The sequence below is a fragment of the Ailuropoda melanoleuca genome, chromosome 18 (assembly GCF_002007445.2).
Source record: "Ailuropoda melanoleuca isolate Jingjing chromosome 18, ASM200744v2, whole genome shotgun sequence".
NCBI lineage: Eukaryota > Metazoa > Chordata > Mammalia > Carnivora > Ursidae > Ailuropoda > Ailuropoda melanoleuca.
The window spans coordinates 30,280,150-30,294,055 of NC_048235.1; the positions used below are offsets into that span (position 1 = coordinate 30,280,150).

At 44.4% G+C, this 13,906-nt stretch overlaps 1 protein-coding gene across 3 annotated transcripts in view; it reads right to left on the bottom strand.

The window, feature by feature from the left end:
* IKBKB (inhibitor of nuclear factor kappa B kinase subunit beta) overlaps window positions 1-13,906 on the bottom strand; it is a 65,674-nt gene that overhangs the window by 29,201 nt on the left and 22,567 nt on the right. For all 3 annotated transcript variants that reach the window (XM_034647802.1, XM_019798707.2, XM_034647801.1), the window contains one exon: window positions 11,986-12,055. In XM_034647802.1, the coding sequence (XP_034503693.1) occupies window positions 11,986-12,055 (70 nt within the window). The remainder of the gene's footprint in view (window positions 1-11,985; window positions 12,056-13,906) is intronic.

Consider the following 13,906-nt stretch of genomic DNA (forward strand, 5'->3'; position numbering starts at 1 on the left):
CCTAGGTCTTCTGCATTGCACCCTCCCAGGGGTGCATCATCAAAACACTGGCCTAGAAATCAGTGTTTCATTGGCAATCAACTGGGACACCGGAAATAACATTTTCTCGAAGGTTTTGTGCACGTCCTTCACATACCTGCCTCCGAAGGAGGGCCCCCAATGATGAGACTCTGAGGGGTTTTCTGGTAAAGTGCTACGTTACTCCCTTAAACAGCTAAGGGGAAACTGAAATTAAAACTAATGAAAATCCTTACCAAGTTCTGGTAGATACCGGAGCTACACTCTTTTTTTTTTTTTTAAGATTTTTATTTATTTATTTGACAGAGATAGAGACAGCCAGCGAGAGAGGGAACACAAGCAGGGGGAGTGGGAGAGGAAGAAGCAGGCTCATAGCAGAGGAGCCTGATGTGGGGCTCGATCCCATAACGCCGGGATCACGCCCTGAGCCGAAGGCAGACGCTTAACCGCTGTGCCACCCAGGCACCCCTACACTTTACTTTAAACCCCACTCAGAGTCTACAGATAGGATCCTGGAAGACTGGCAGAAGCCAGCTAAGCTGAGAATTCTTACTAGAGTCAGCTCTTCCTGATATCTGTCTCTAGTACCCAGTAGAGAGAGAAAAAGAAAATATCTTTTGCATCCTCCCTATGGAGGCCTCTTGAGTCCAAAGGATTGTTCAATACTGCCAGAAATATTTACTGTTTGTCCCAGCTCCAACTTGACAAAGTATTTGAAAGGCTTTTTTTTTTTTTTTTTTTTTTAAGTAATCTCTACACCCAACATGGGACTTGAATTTACAACCCTGAGATCAAAGGTCACACACTCTACCAACTGAGCCAGCCAGGCGCCCCTGAAAAGACTTTTTTAAAATAACACTGTGGTCAGAAGTTGGCCATACTGGAAGCTGATACTCAGACACTGATAGGGGGTTTTTTTTTTTTTTTTTTTTTTTTAGGTCTTCTCCCCTAAGCTAAAATAAAACAATGTATCCAGAGGGAAAGAAAAAACTTCTGAAGCCTTTGTGGAAGGATTTGCTAAAACATCCCAAAGACAAACAGCTCTAAATCCAGAATACAGCAATCTTTTGATTTTAATTAGAAATCTCCCTGATACAAAAAAAAATAAATAAAGATAATGTGGTTTAAATGGGTAGATCAGCCTATGCTATCATTTAAGTTACAGCCCAATTCCTTGAGAAATTAAAAGCTACTGTCCTTACTTTACAAATATTTACAAAACCAGAAATGCAGCTCTAGAAACAATCCAAACCCCACGTATCCTCTTTACCAATCCCAAAACCTCCCCTAGTTTTCTCAAAAGTCTCATAAGGACTGAAAATTCTGACTTTAGGGAACAAAAGTACTTAAAAAAATTTTTTTTTATTTTTTAAAGATTTTATTTATTTGACAGAGAGAGTGAGAGCACACAAGCAGGGGGAGTGGCAGAGGGAGAGGGAGAAGCAGGCTCCCTGCTGAGCAGAGCGCCTGATGCAGGGCTCAATCCCAGGATCCCAAAATCATGACACAAGCCGAAGGCAGACACTTAACCAACTAAGCCACCCAGGTGCCCCCAAAAGTACTTCTTAGAGGAACTTGCACTCTTTCCCTGAGCCTTTGAGAGGTCAATGTTCTACTCAATTCCTAGGACTGAAGAAAAAAGTGGTGGAGGCTTTTTACAAATACAAATTGCTATAGAAGCTCCCTTGTCCCAAATCTGGTCCACAGCTTCCATACATTTAACTACAAATCTTAAGTGTCTTCCCCACAAATACTGGTAGAAAAAGCTTTAGATATCTAAGTAGATGACATCATTTCATCTGCCAGAAACCTGATTTGGATCCAAATGCTCTTTTAAAAACTAGTGAGTTTTGGGGGCACCTGGGTGGCTCAGTTGTTAAGCGTCTGCCTTCGGCTCAGGGCGTGATCCCAGGGTTCTGGGATCGAGCCCTGCGTCAGGCTCCCTGCTTGGCTGGGAGCCTGCTTCTTCCTCCCCACTCCCCCTGCTTATGTTCCCTCTCTCTCTGGCTGTCTGTCTGTCAAATGAATAAATAAAATCTTTAAAAAAAAAAAAACCAAAACTAGTGAGTTTTGCATTGTCATACCCATCTTATTGCTAAAATTTTAAAGTGAAAGCTATCAGGGCTCTGTCGGCAGGTCTGTATGTTTACAGATGTCTATACATATGCGTATTGCAGATGTGTGGTATATTCTTCCTCTGAATGGCACTGCCAAAATTCATATGCAAAAGGGCTCTATTTAATTGGCTTACAAACATTTATATGAAATATTCCTAAAATTCTCAAAAATATAATAGAAACTAACCCAAATGCCTTTCAGGTTCACATGTTCTAGGAAAATATTTGGTATTGAAGTTAATTTAGGTTTGTTGGTTTAATTAAAATAGAAATGTCTTCAGTGTTGTCAGCATTAAATATAATGCAGACATGCAACATTTATTCTACATAGGTTTACAAGTCAAATAACCTGATATTATCTATATAATATGATATGAACATATGATATCTATATTATATTGTCAACAGGAAAAATAACAGGGTGATGGCTGACGTTGTCTAATGTCTCATGAAGTTTCCCTGGGTAGTCTAAACAAAAGCATACGCTTCTAAAAATTATTAAATATATTCATACATTTGCCAACATAATGAATTTTGGTGAAACAGGCAGTTCATAACTGGTTACGTCATAGTTTTCACTAGAAACTAAAGTATCAAAATAATATATAATCAAAGCTACTGGAAATAATAAGAGAAACATCTCTGTATGCAAGAAAAGCAGGGTGTGTGTTTTTGGTAAGAGAAGGTATGAGGAACGGAGCGGCATTTTTGTTGAAGGAAAAGACATTTTGTCCTATAAAGACTTATTTCAGAATGAAAAAGAGGAAAAACACAGGACAAAATATGAATGTAAAAAAAGACGTAGAAGGTTTGTAAATAAGGAAATCTTAGGAAAGGAATTTTATATGTGGTCAAGCTGGCTAAGATTAAAATGAATTTATTTGAATAAAAAAGGAATTTTAAGATCAAAATAAGCTGGTACAAAATTAGAATTTGGTTTTCTCTCTGTTAGAAGGACAAAGTTTGCTTGGGCTATTGGTCTAAATGAAGACTTTCTGACCTTGAACTACCTTGGTATTTTGTAGAGGGCTCCTGGAACATCTCAAAAAAGATTTATTTTCTCCATACAAAGGGATGTGGAAAACTAACTAGGCTTATTTGCTATGTTAAATTACATGGGAAACATTGTCAAATGGGGAGTGATACAAAGCTTTCTTTACACTGTACTTGGGTAGGTATGTAAGTGTTCCAGAAACTGTATGAAATTCCTGGCAATCTACATGTTCTAGAATATTATCAGTAATAATTCCAGTTATTATCCTAAAATGTTGTATATCACAGAAATTACTAAATTTCCTTATCGAATGAACTCTCATCAGATCCTTAACAAATGGTCATTTTTCAGTCTTTGTCACTTGCAGAGAGTGACTGTTCTACTCTGATGCTCTTACGAAAGTGTTTCTGCCCACGTGCTCCGTCTTCAAAGAGAATAGGTTTGTACTCTGGAAAGAACTTTGGCGAGAACAGGTTTCTGATACTTTAAGATCATAAAACTGGGGGTGCCTGGGTGGCTCAGTTGGTTAAGCATCTGCTTTCAGTTCAGGTCATGATCTCAGAGTCCAGGGATCAAGCCCTGCATCAGATTCCCTGCTCAGTGGGGAGCCTGCTTCTCCTCCTCTCCTTTTGCCTGCCACTCTGCCATCTTGTGCTCTCTGTCAAATAAATAAATAAGTGCAATCTTAAAAAAAAAAAAAAAAAAGATCATAAAACTGTCCTCAGTAGGAATTTCCAGAACTAATGGAAGAAATGGATTCAAGCAGAACAGATATTAAGTAAATGACTGAATGATCGGAGAAGGAGGATTATGACTTTTCACTTGAAACACTGCTGGTTTCTCAGTGTTTTGTTTTTCCTTTCCAGATTAAAGGAAACTTTTTAAGCTATCTATGACTTAAAGCAATTTGATAAAGCATACCTTTGTGACAAAGGTGTGAATGAAACATTTCCTTTTTCTCCCTACCTGATCCCTCCAGAATCCAGACACTCGAGTATTCTTTTCCTGGTAATATAGTTGGGTATTTACGTAAGTTCATTAAGACTCTGTTCTTCTTGTAACAGGACACAGTTAGAAACATGGGCTACATTACAGAGGTCTTGACTGAAATGTCATATTTAAGAGAGATGTGTATAGACTCAGATATGACCAGACAGTTAAAGGAACTGCTTGGAAAAATCACTTGGTACCTTGCTTATAGAAGGTTCCTAGCAGCCTTACCAGATGAGTAAGAAAGATCACTTCCTGGCAGGCCCAGAAACCCTAGGATACTCAGGGGAACCCTGAGAAGACAGAAATTCACCCAAATTATTGGTACTGCAGGTAATATCTGATGGTAAGTCCTTGGAGTGGCTTCCTGGCCTCACAGGCTTTTAAGAGTTCAATTTGATTCCTTATGAAAAGCTCCACAAAGCAGTCTTAAAAGGAACTTATATGGTTAATCAATATCCTTGCTGCATTTATGTAAGTAATCAGCCCAAGTTTAATGCAAACAAATCGGTTTTACTGCAATTATCTTTAACTACAAAATGGGGATAACTGTAGAGAAAAACTGTTTGCATTTCTATAGATATTGGCCATCAGATCAAGAATTCATACTTGAAACGTGAAACCCTTTCTTCCTCCTTTTCTGTCCTTTACTCTGGCACTGGCCTGGGAAGACAACACCGCCAATCTGTATCTTGCAGGCCACTGCTAAGGGGGGTAATCCAGCCTCCAAACAAAAACAACTGTTGGGTATGCCACAATGCTGGTGACTGTGTAGTTCTGCCTCTCACAAACTTTCTATTTCCAATGTGTCGGTCTCTCTGGAACAAACTGCCCCCTTTCTATTGCATCAGACCCCCCAGCCCTGGGGTCCATTTCCTGGTCTCTGGTTAACAATCCCAAACCCAGGGAACCGTGCATCCAGGCTCTACACAAAGAAAGGGACACAAGGCAAGGGTAACGAGAATAAAAACTGCCTGTGTGGTCCACAGACCCCTAAATTTTACCAGCCTCCATGCCAGTCTTGTGCCACAGACTCAAATGGGAATTTGCAGGAGGCATTCAAAATGAGCTCTCTTCAGCAGATCCTTGCTTTCCCAGTTAGGACTACAAATGATCAAAAAGCTCTCCTTAGGGACGCCTGGGTGGCTCAGTCGGTTAACTGTCTGCCTTCAGCTCAGGTCATGATCCTGGAGGCCTGGGATCAAGTCCCACATCGGGCTCCTTGCTCAACTGAGTGCCTGCTTCTCCCTCTGCCTGCTGCGCTCTCTCTCTTTCTCTCTGACAAATAAATAAATAAAACCTTAAAAAAAAAAAAACTTGAAAAAAAAAAAAAGAAGCTCTCCTTAACTCTTAAAGCAATTGTTGCCCAACAAAAGTCCTTAGACTCTGACCAAGGTTGTGCTTGATAAAAGGATAGTCCTTGATTATCCGGCAGCTGAGCAAGGTGTCTGTGCTATGGCCAACACTGCTTGCTACCCCTGGATTAACACTTCGGGGAAGTGGAAACCCAGCTACATAAAATCGCTGAACTAAGCCACCTGGCTTAACAAAGGGACTCAACACGGTCTTTCTTTATTTGATTTTGATTGGTTTGGGTCTTGGAGACCATGGCTTTGAAGTGCACTCTAGACATCAGGAATTACCCTGTGTATAATAATCACAGTAATCTCCCTGGTGTACCGTATTTCCTCAAAGCATTTTAAGTGCATGTTCATAGCCACTAACCACCAAATGATCTCCCTAAGACTAGAATATTGAAAAAGGAATGAAGAAGGTTACTGACTGAAAAAATGAGAACCTTAAGTCGTGACAGAGATTCGGCAAAAACTACCAGAACTTCAGAGCAGTAGCTGGGAATGGCACTGATGCCTTAAATTTTGATCACATCTTAGTTAAGCTGGAAGTCTGATCAAAAGTGAGGAACAGTTAAAAAAGAGACAGCAGGCTCAAAATGGAGTCACTTGTGCTAAGCCCACGTCACCAAACTGAGCTTTACTACCTAACCTAGCCGTAGATTCAGCCTCTCCCAAAAATGTAATCTCAGTCAATCTGGAATTACCTGGTCTGCACTAATGTGGTAATCTGCCTGATGGGACCGCTGGTATCCTCCAAAGAAAGGTGACCTTCCCTGAAACAATCCACTCTTTGCTAGTGACTTCCTTGTCCTTCTCCCTTCTGCCTATCAAAGTCTCTCATTTAGTACAGCTCTTCAGAGCTCCTTTCTATTTGCTAGATTGGACGCTGCCCAATTCATGAATCACTGAATAAAGCCAGTAAGATCTTTAAAATCGACTCAGCTGAATTTTGTTTTTTCACATTTAACACTACTATGTGCCAGTCACTCTGCTGTCACTAGACTTTCCAAACAAAACATATTAGAAAGGCCAAGTGTGAACATGTGGAGAAAGATCTTATCCAGCTGAGGGTTTCTCGGCTAAAACAGCCCCTATGACGAATCAGCAAGGTAACAAGGCCGTCACATTGAGTGCTGAGAGAGGCGTGCACAACCACTCTCGCTCGTTCAACAAATACTGATAAGGTGTCTTGTACCTCCTAGGTATCATGGAAAATGTGCCACCGAAGCAAGGCATTTGTTCCACTTAGTGCAGCGTCCGGCCAGCGGCCCCCGCGCCAGAAGTCAGTCTCCACTGTCAAGCATGGGCACAGATCCCACAGCGGTAGCAGAGACACCAGGCACCAGGCGAGTGCAGGAGGCAGCGGGGGAAGGACAGCCGCGAGAAGGAGAAGCGCTGCGAGTGATGGGTCAGGGCAGGTCTAAAGCCGGGTCCTGGCAGACGGAAAGGCTTAGGGTCATTGCGGAGGTGCCGGAGCAGCATTCTAAAGGGAGCGGCCGTCAGCAAAGGGAAGCAGGAGGGTTGAAAAGCGGGTTTTGGGAGCCATATAGATGCGAAGTTGGTGACAGTGGATTGAGAGAAATGTGAGGTGAAGAGGTCTGGCCTTGAAGGATTATGATAAGTGTCCTCTTCAAAAGCATGAAAGATGGGTGAGTAAGACAGGGCTAAGGAGCCCAGGTGAGGGGTCATGAGAGCGATTTGCTCTGACGCGGAAGTAGTGCAGGCAGTGGGAACAGAGAGGAAAAAGCGGGATGTGGGACATGAAGGAGGGCTGAAAGGATCCGGAGCACTTAAACGGGAGGGTATGGAGCAGGAAGAGGGCAGGTTCTAAGAGACGACATTCATGTCTGGGTTGCTGATGGGAAGACGGTGACAGAAGAAAGGGATGCTGGGAAGAGATGTGGCTTAAGGAAGAAATCTGGGACTTCCATTTGGTAATGACTTTGGGAGAAGTATACAGACGTGGGTATGGAGTTGAGGATAGAGCTCAGGGTTGAATTACCAGACTTTGGAGAGAATATGATAAAGATGTGAGAACAGCCTGGCAAACAGAATACCGGAAAACAGTGCGCAGTCAGTCCAGGTACAGACAGGGACAAAGGGGATGGAGCAGGAATGAACAGAAAACATCTAGACAAAACTCTGGGGGAAGACGATGCATTAGGGGAGAGGCGAGAGACACCGGGCATGAGGTCAGGCTGGGACAGTGGAGAGGGCTTCAACAACAGTCTGGGTGCCCATTCTGAAAACCAGCTCCCTGAATAATAAAAATGGAGTATTTAGTTAGAAGGGAACTTAGTGATCACCGAGCTCAAACTCTTCATTTTAAAATTGAGGACATGTAGGCCCAGAAAGTTACCAGTTTTCCACAGAGAAGAAATGAAAAGATAAAGAGACCAAAAGGCCCTTGCCCATAGTGACAGAGCTGGGAACATGGAGAAGCCAGGACAAAGGCCAGTTGTGTTCTCTTTTATTGTTATAATACTCATTTATGCTGTCCAACATACTTTATATACCAGTGATTTGAATTTCTGAGATCAGGTAACCCTCTTGTGTTATGAATCCACAATTATAGAGAAACAGTAAATAGGTCAATTTTCTGATTCATAGAATGAAGTTCTCTTCCAGAAAGCCCTGTATTCTCTTTGAAACCCTCTCTGCTTTTTTTTCTTTTAAGATTTTATTTATTTATTTGTGAGAGAGAGAGAGGCAGGCAGAAGGAGACGCAGGCTCCCCGCTGAGCAAGGAGCCCCACGTGGGACTCGATCCCATCATCCTGGGATCATGACCTGAGCAGAATGCAGACCCTTAACCAACTGCGCCACCCAGGAGCCCCTCCCGCCGCCTCTGCTTTTTAACGTTGACGTACTGCTGCCTGCAAGGGGCAGCTCCAACACAGAGAGAGATGGGGACTCGGAATGGAGCACAAATGAGATGGGGAGCGGGGTTCCTGGACGTTCAGAGGACAAGATGGTCAGTCCCCACAGTGAACTGGCCATCAGGACAATCAAGGAGGATCGACTCAGTCTTAAGACCTGATAAGGCCATGAGATCACACAACTGGACCACCCACCTGGCCAGGGCACAGGCAGGTCCCCATCTGACAGTGGAGACATGGGCCTCCAGAGTGTGTCCGTCTGTCCCTCAACCTTGAGTGCTCAGGAGTTTGCGCCTCTGCTGGCAGAAGGAAATACACTCCAATATTTTCCAAAGAATAATGAGCAAGACTGTTTAAATAGAGTCCACTTAAATGTAACTTCCTTGAGCTATTTTAGGTTATGTGGAAATCCAGATCATTTCCGGCTGCCTCCGCACCTGTCTCTGAATCTCTTACCAGCATAAGAGATTCGTCTAGGGGTACCTGGGCATGCCCCTCTCCCTCTGCCCTTCCCCCCATCCCCCACTCGTGTCACTCTCTCTCACTCTCAAATAAATAAATAAAATCTTAAATTAAAAAAAAAAAGAATTTGTCTAATAGGTCTGTCCCAACACATGCTCACCAGGCAACTGCTCATTTTCTCATATGTACTCGTAATATCTTCTGGAAAAATCCTATTACCTTGATGCTGCTCTGAGTGGGCAACTCTGCAAGATTAGTGGCACAGAAGAGGTTATGCTAAAACAGGTTTAATCCAGAAGAGAAGGCAATGAATTCTGGACCCAGTGGTCAAGGGTGTGGCTCTGCCGCTTATCTGAAGTCGACCCAGCAGACAACAGCAGTGGCAACGCCAACAAAGGAAACACAAGGCCAGCACTCAGAACAAACTGGAACAAAATATGCTCAGGAAATGTTTCAGAATACAAAAGAGTTATGTTAGATGAGCTCCAAGAAAAGCTTTTGAACTCTGGCTCAGTGGTGAGATCCTTGCAAAAGAAATAAATTTGATAAACCTTGTACACAAATCAGAAACGGGAATGAAAGTAAAATAGAAGCTTATCAACAACCTCCACCACGACCACAATACCAGGGGATGTGACTGCCTCCAAAAAGTGACTGACACAGGAACAGGTCGGAAAGGTAACTGTTTCCAGGAAGGGAAGTTTCGACAACGCAGCCAGCCACCTGGCTTACCAGATCCCCAATCAGGGTGACTGAGGTTTTTCAAAAGGTATGCTATTAATCCAAATCCAGAGGGGGAAGGAAACGAGAATGGAACAAACATGTGCTGACCACACATTACGCTAGGAGCAGAAACACTGTGCTGGCGGCTTTTCGTACATCACCTCATTTGATCCTCGTAACGATTCCAATGAGGGGCGTGATAGTCTCATTCTACAGCTAACAAAACAGATGTTCTTAAAAACTAGATAACGTGCCTAAAGTCACAATGCCAATAAATGGAGGAGTGGGTATGTGACCTGGGAGTGTTAATTATATTGTGGGCATTTTTTTTTAATAGGTCCTTACTTATTTTAATTTCCTTTGGGATTTATGTCATTCCCTGGACAGATATTTACAGAGAAGCTTCTACATAAGATACCACTATCCAGATGCTGGAAATACAGCAATGACTCAAGTCTCTGCCTTCAAGAATTTCATTCTAGTGTAGCAGTACTTCAAAGCCTCATTATTTCCAATTTAGGGTCACGAAGAGGGAAGACAGGGAAGCAGTGACCTAAAGAATTTGAATGTTCATCCACCTATCGGAGAGCTGAACTACATACGCACTTGGGAGTTGAGCAGCATTCATCATTCTGACTTACGTATAACTTCAACACACGCCTACGACTTCAATACGTAATATGAAAGCTGTCACACCAGTCCTGGTAACTGGATACAAAATGTGCTCAGACCAAAGAAGACGCAACCAGTAGAAGCTCTATTAATATCACTAGAGAATCACTTGAGGAAGTAAAAGTTATAAGAGGAAGTAGAAAGTTCTGTGTACTCCAGCCAATAAAGACTTTAACTATTCGCTGAATGCACAAATAATCTCATCAGTGAAAGAAAAATATCTGAGAGAACAACATTTAAAAAATGACTTAAAGCTCTAACCAGAGAGAAATAAAGTAAGTTTCCCATGAAGAACAAAAGAATATTCCCCAACCTACTAACCTGCCTTTAACCCAGCTCAATAGAGAATAAATGAGTAATCTGGCCACTGGAGTAACAAGACAAATATCGTCTAAGGAAAATTTGGCTTGGTGACCCATGTGGCAAAGTGTGAGGGGAAACAGGTGGGATTCTTAACCTATGGACTAAACCCTCTAGGCAGACAGAGAGGGCCTTTCCAATAGACCCACACAGGCCAACTCATGAAGGAATCAGCCTGGCTGGGGGTGGACGCCCATTCAAGTCAGATAAAATTAGTGCAGTGTCAACTTGTCCTCACAGAGAGCTCCATCCAAAGGACAAAGACATGGGAAAGAGACGGAGATGGAATTTTCTATGCCAGATTGTTTGGATCCTAGCTTGATGTCATTACTGGACTCTCCCTGCCTTCATTTCCTTCTTGCCCACCCTCTGTGAAAAGTGGTGCAGGGTAAGGGAGAGGTGGGCCCACATTAAAGAGGCAAAGTGTTTTAGAGACTGGAGGCCCACCAGTCCTTCCAGGACAAGAGTTAGAAAACACAGGTTTACAAATGCGGCAAAATGGTAACAACTGGTGAATCCAGTTGAACAGTGTATGTGGGTTTCACTACACTACTCTTCTAACTTTTCTATACACTTGACATTTTTCTAAAAAAAAAAAAAAGAAAAAAGTTTGAGCAAATGAGAAGAAGAAAGCATGTAGCTTCAAAGAGCTTGCAATGGAGAGGGATGAAAACTGTATCAGTGCCCACATCTGGGGGCAAACACTCAGTGGTAAGCTCTGGATGACTTTAAATCTTAAACTAGCAACTTGTACCAACAACCTTGGAGATTTAAACAAAGGGGGGGGGGGGCTTAGGTCAGGCCCTCTCTCACTTCTGAATGTCTGTCTCTAGGCTGGAGCCATGTGCTGACCTGCGGAGATCCCCCTCCATGCTCCCTCCCAGAGCAGGCACCAGGGTCCAGAAGATTGCATCTGAGCTCTGTGATCTGAGGTCACTTTTTTCCCTGATCTTCTCAGAGAGAGTGGCAGACACCCTCGTCTGAGGACACTGACAGCACCAAAGGATTAAACGGGAGCAGTTTTTCCTATGCCTATAACTGGCAAAAGAACTGCCAATGTGGAAGTGGAAAAATTAGTTGCCAAGGGATGAAATTCATTCAAATGACAACCTATTCCATTGCTGACCATTCCAGGAAAGTAGGGAGTGGAGCTTTTTAATGGGAAGGAAATCTGTTATTCTATATACACCATAATTCATTTCATGACTTAGTCCGGAAGGAAGGGAAATCTATTTGAGTTCAGCACCTGCCTGACTAGTCCCCTGTTGACCTCCCCACTCTGTCTGTGCCCCCTCAACCCCACCCTCTGGAGGGAACAGTGGACGAAAATAGCTCCCCTCTGTGCTCCGCCAGGACTCACAGGGGCACCACACACTCCCTGGAGGGCACGGCCTGACTCCCAGGGTTGGGGTTTACCAATGTCACTCAGCAGGGTGAGGACGGCTCCTTCCCGCAGGCCACAGCAGTTCTCAAACTGGTTCAGGTACTGTCAAGAAGTTGAAAAGAAGCATCAGAGCGAGCGGTCCCCGATCACCACCAAGCCCACAGTGCGTTCTCCCAGCTGAAGTCATCTGAGGCCTCACCCCAGCCCCGGGCTTTGGGGACCCGGGCTAACAGGCAGCCTGGGCAGGACTGGCAGGAATTGGCCCAAGGGGGAGAGGGAGGAAGCAGTAGGGAGAACTGCCAGAAGTGCTCAGGTACTCACAGGGGAGGTGTCTGAGTTCATTCTAAGAGGAGGGATTTTCAGGCTCTCCTGAGCTGCAGTTCTAAAGGAGACAGGCCAGAGGCCACACTGTGCCACAACGGGACCACTGCTCTTGAGAGTCCCGCAGAGGGCAGGGTGGAAGGCACTCACTGAACACCGTGCCCTGACCACCTCCCCAACATGGCCAGTGGGATGATGGCGGTGGGGAATATTTAATGAGCACTTACTACGTGCCTGGAACCCAGCAAATCTTGGCACAGATGAGCTCAGTAAAGCTCTACCTACGTTGTCTCATTTAATCCATCCTCCCACTGCCACCAAGGCAAGTCCTGTCAGGATTTACACCTCACAGGTGACTAGCCTGAGAATGGAGGGGTTCCATGAGGTCTGCTCACACAGCCACTCCAGGGCAGCCCTGGAATATGAAGCCATGTCTATTTGAGGCCTGAGCTCAAACACTTGGCCTCTCTGCCCTCCTGGCCCTGGCTCAATAGGCTACTGGCAGCTGGCCTCAAATGAAAACAATGGAGAAAATAACTTCCCAGTAGAGGGTTATAGTCATTAACTAATATTTATATCCAAGAACATCGAAGAGCCTGTTTCCTGAGCTGGGCATACAGACTTCACTCTTTCAATCAGCTTTGGCTTCTACATTTGTTCATGTGCTGGCCAAGCTTGTCTCTCAGTGCCCAGGGGAGCAGGCTTTGAACTCTTGAGAGGAGGGAAAGACAGGCTACCTCATTTGGAGAACAGAGAGAACAGAGGTCCCAGGCGCTCTGGGCAGCGGCACCCTCCCTGCACTGCCCACCCCTGATGGGGGGCCCTACGGACAAAGGCCCCTTAGAGCGCAGGGCTTCCTGCCTCCCCCAGATCATCCTGCGCCCCATGCCAGGTCAATCATGTTGCAGTTTGTGTCATCTTCCTCCCTGGCTGACTGGCTCTCTGCTGCCTGCAAGATCAAGTCTCAAGTTCTCTGCCGGGCTTCCGAGCCCTCCATAATCTGGTCATATCCCACCAACTCCCACGCTGCCCTCTAAGAACCACCCACTCTAGCAGCAACATTACTCTATCTCCCATTTTAAACAACTGCATTTAGTAATCGGATGATTGTCAAAGGTTAGGAAAATAAAGAGGAAAACTGAAGCATTATCAAGTTCCCCATTTCTCATCCGTTATCAGTCCCCGGCGTGTAGGTCATGCCAATGACTGTCCACATCCTGCCATGGCACTCCCATGACCTGCCTATCTCCCATGGCAGGAGAAAGCCTCTCAACCAGATCAACCCTTGTGGAACGTTTCCTTTACAAAAAGAAGGCGGAAGGGGTCAGAAAAGTAATGGAAACAGCACATGATGCTGGGTCCAGGAAACTGCCATATCAAGACAAAAAAATGCCTGGGTATCTTACCTCCCTCCCCCCATAATACTGTGGCCCTTCTTCTAGAGTGAAGAGTTCAGGGAGATGTGCACTAACAGAACCACCTCTTTTTCAATACAGAACAACTTAGTTGTCCAGAGACAACTTTTATTTTGCCTCCGACTACGTGGCACTCTTCAGTGTCCTAGGTGGAGAGGTGGCCCGCAGTTGGCTTCCCATGGGCTGTGACCCCAGCTCTGCCACTGCAGCTGCGTGA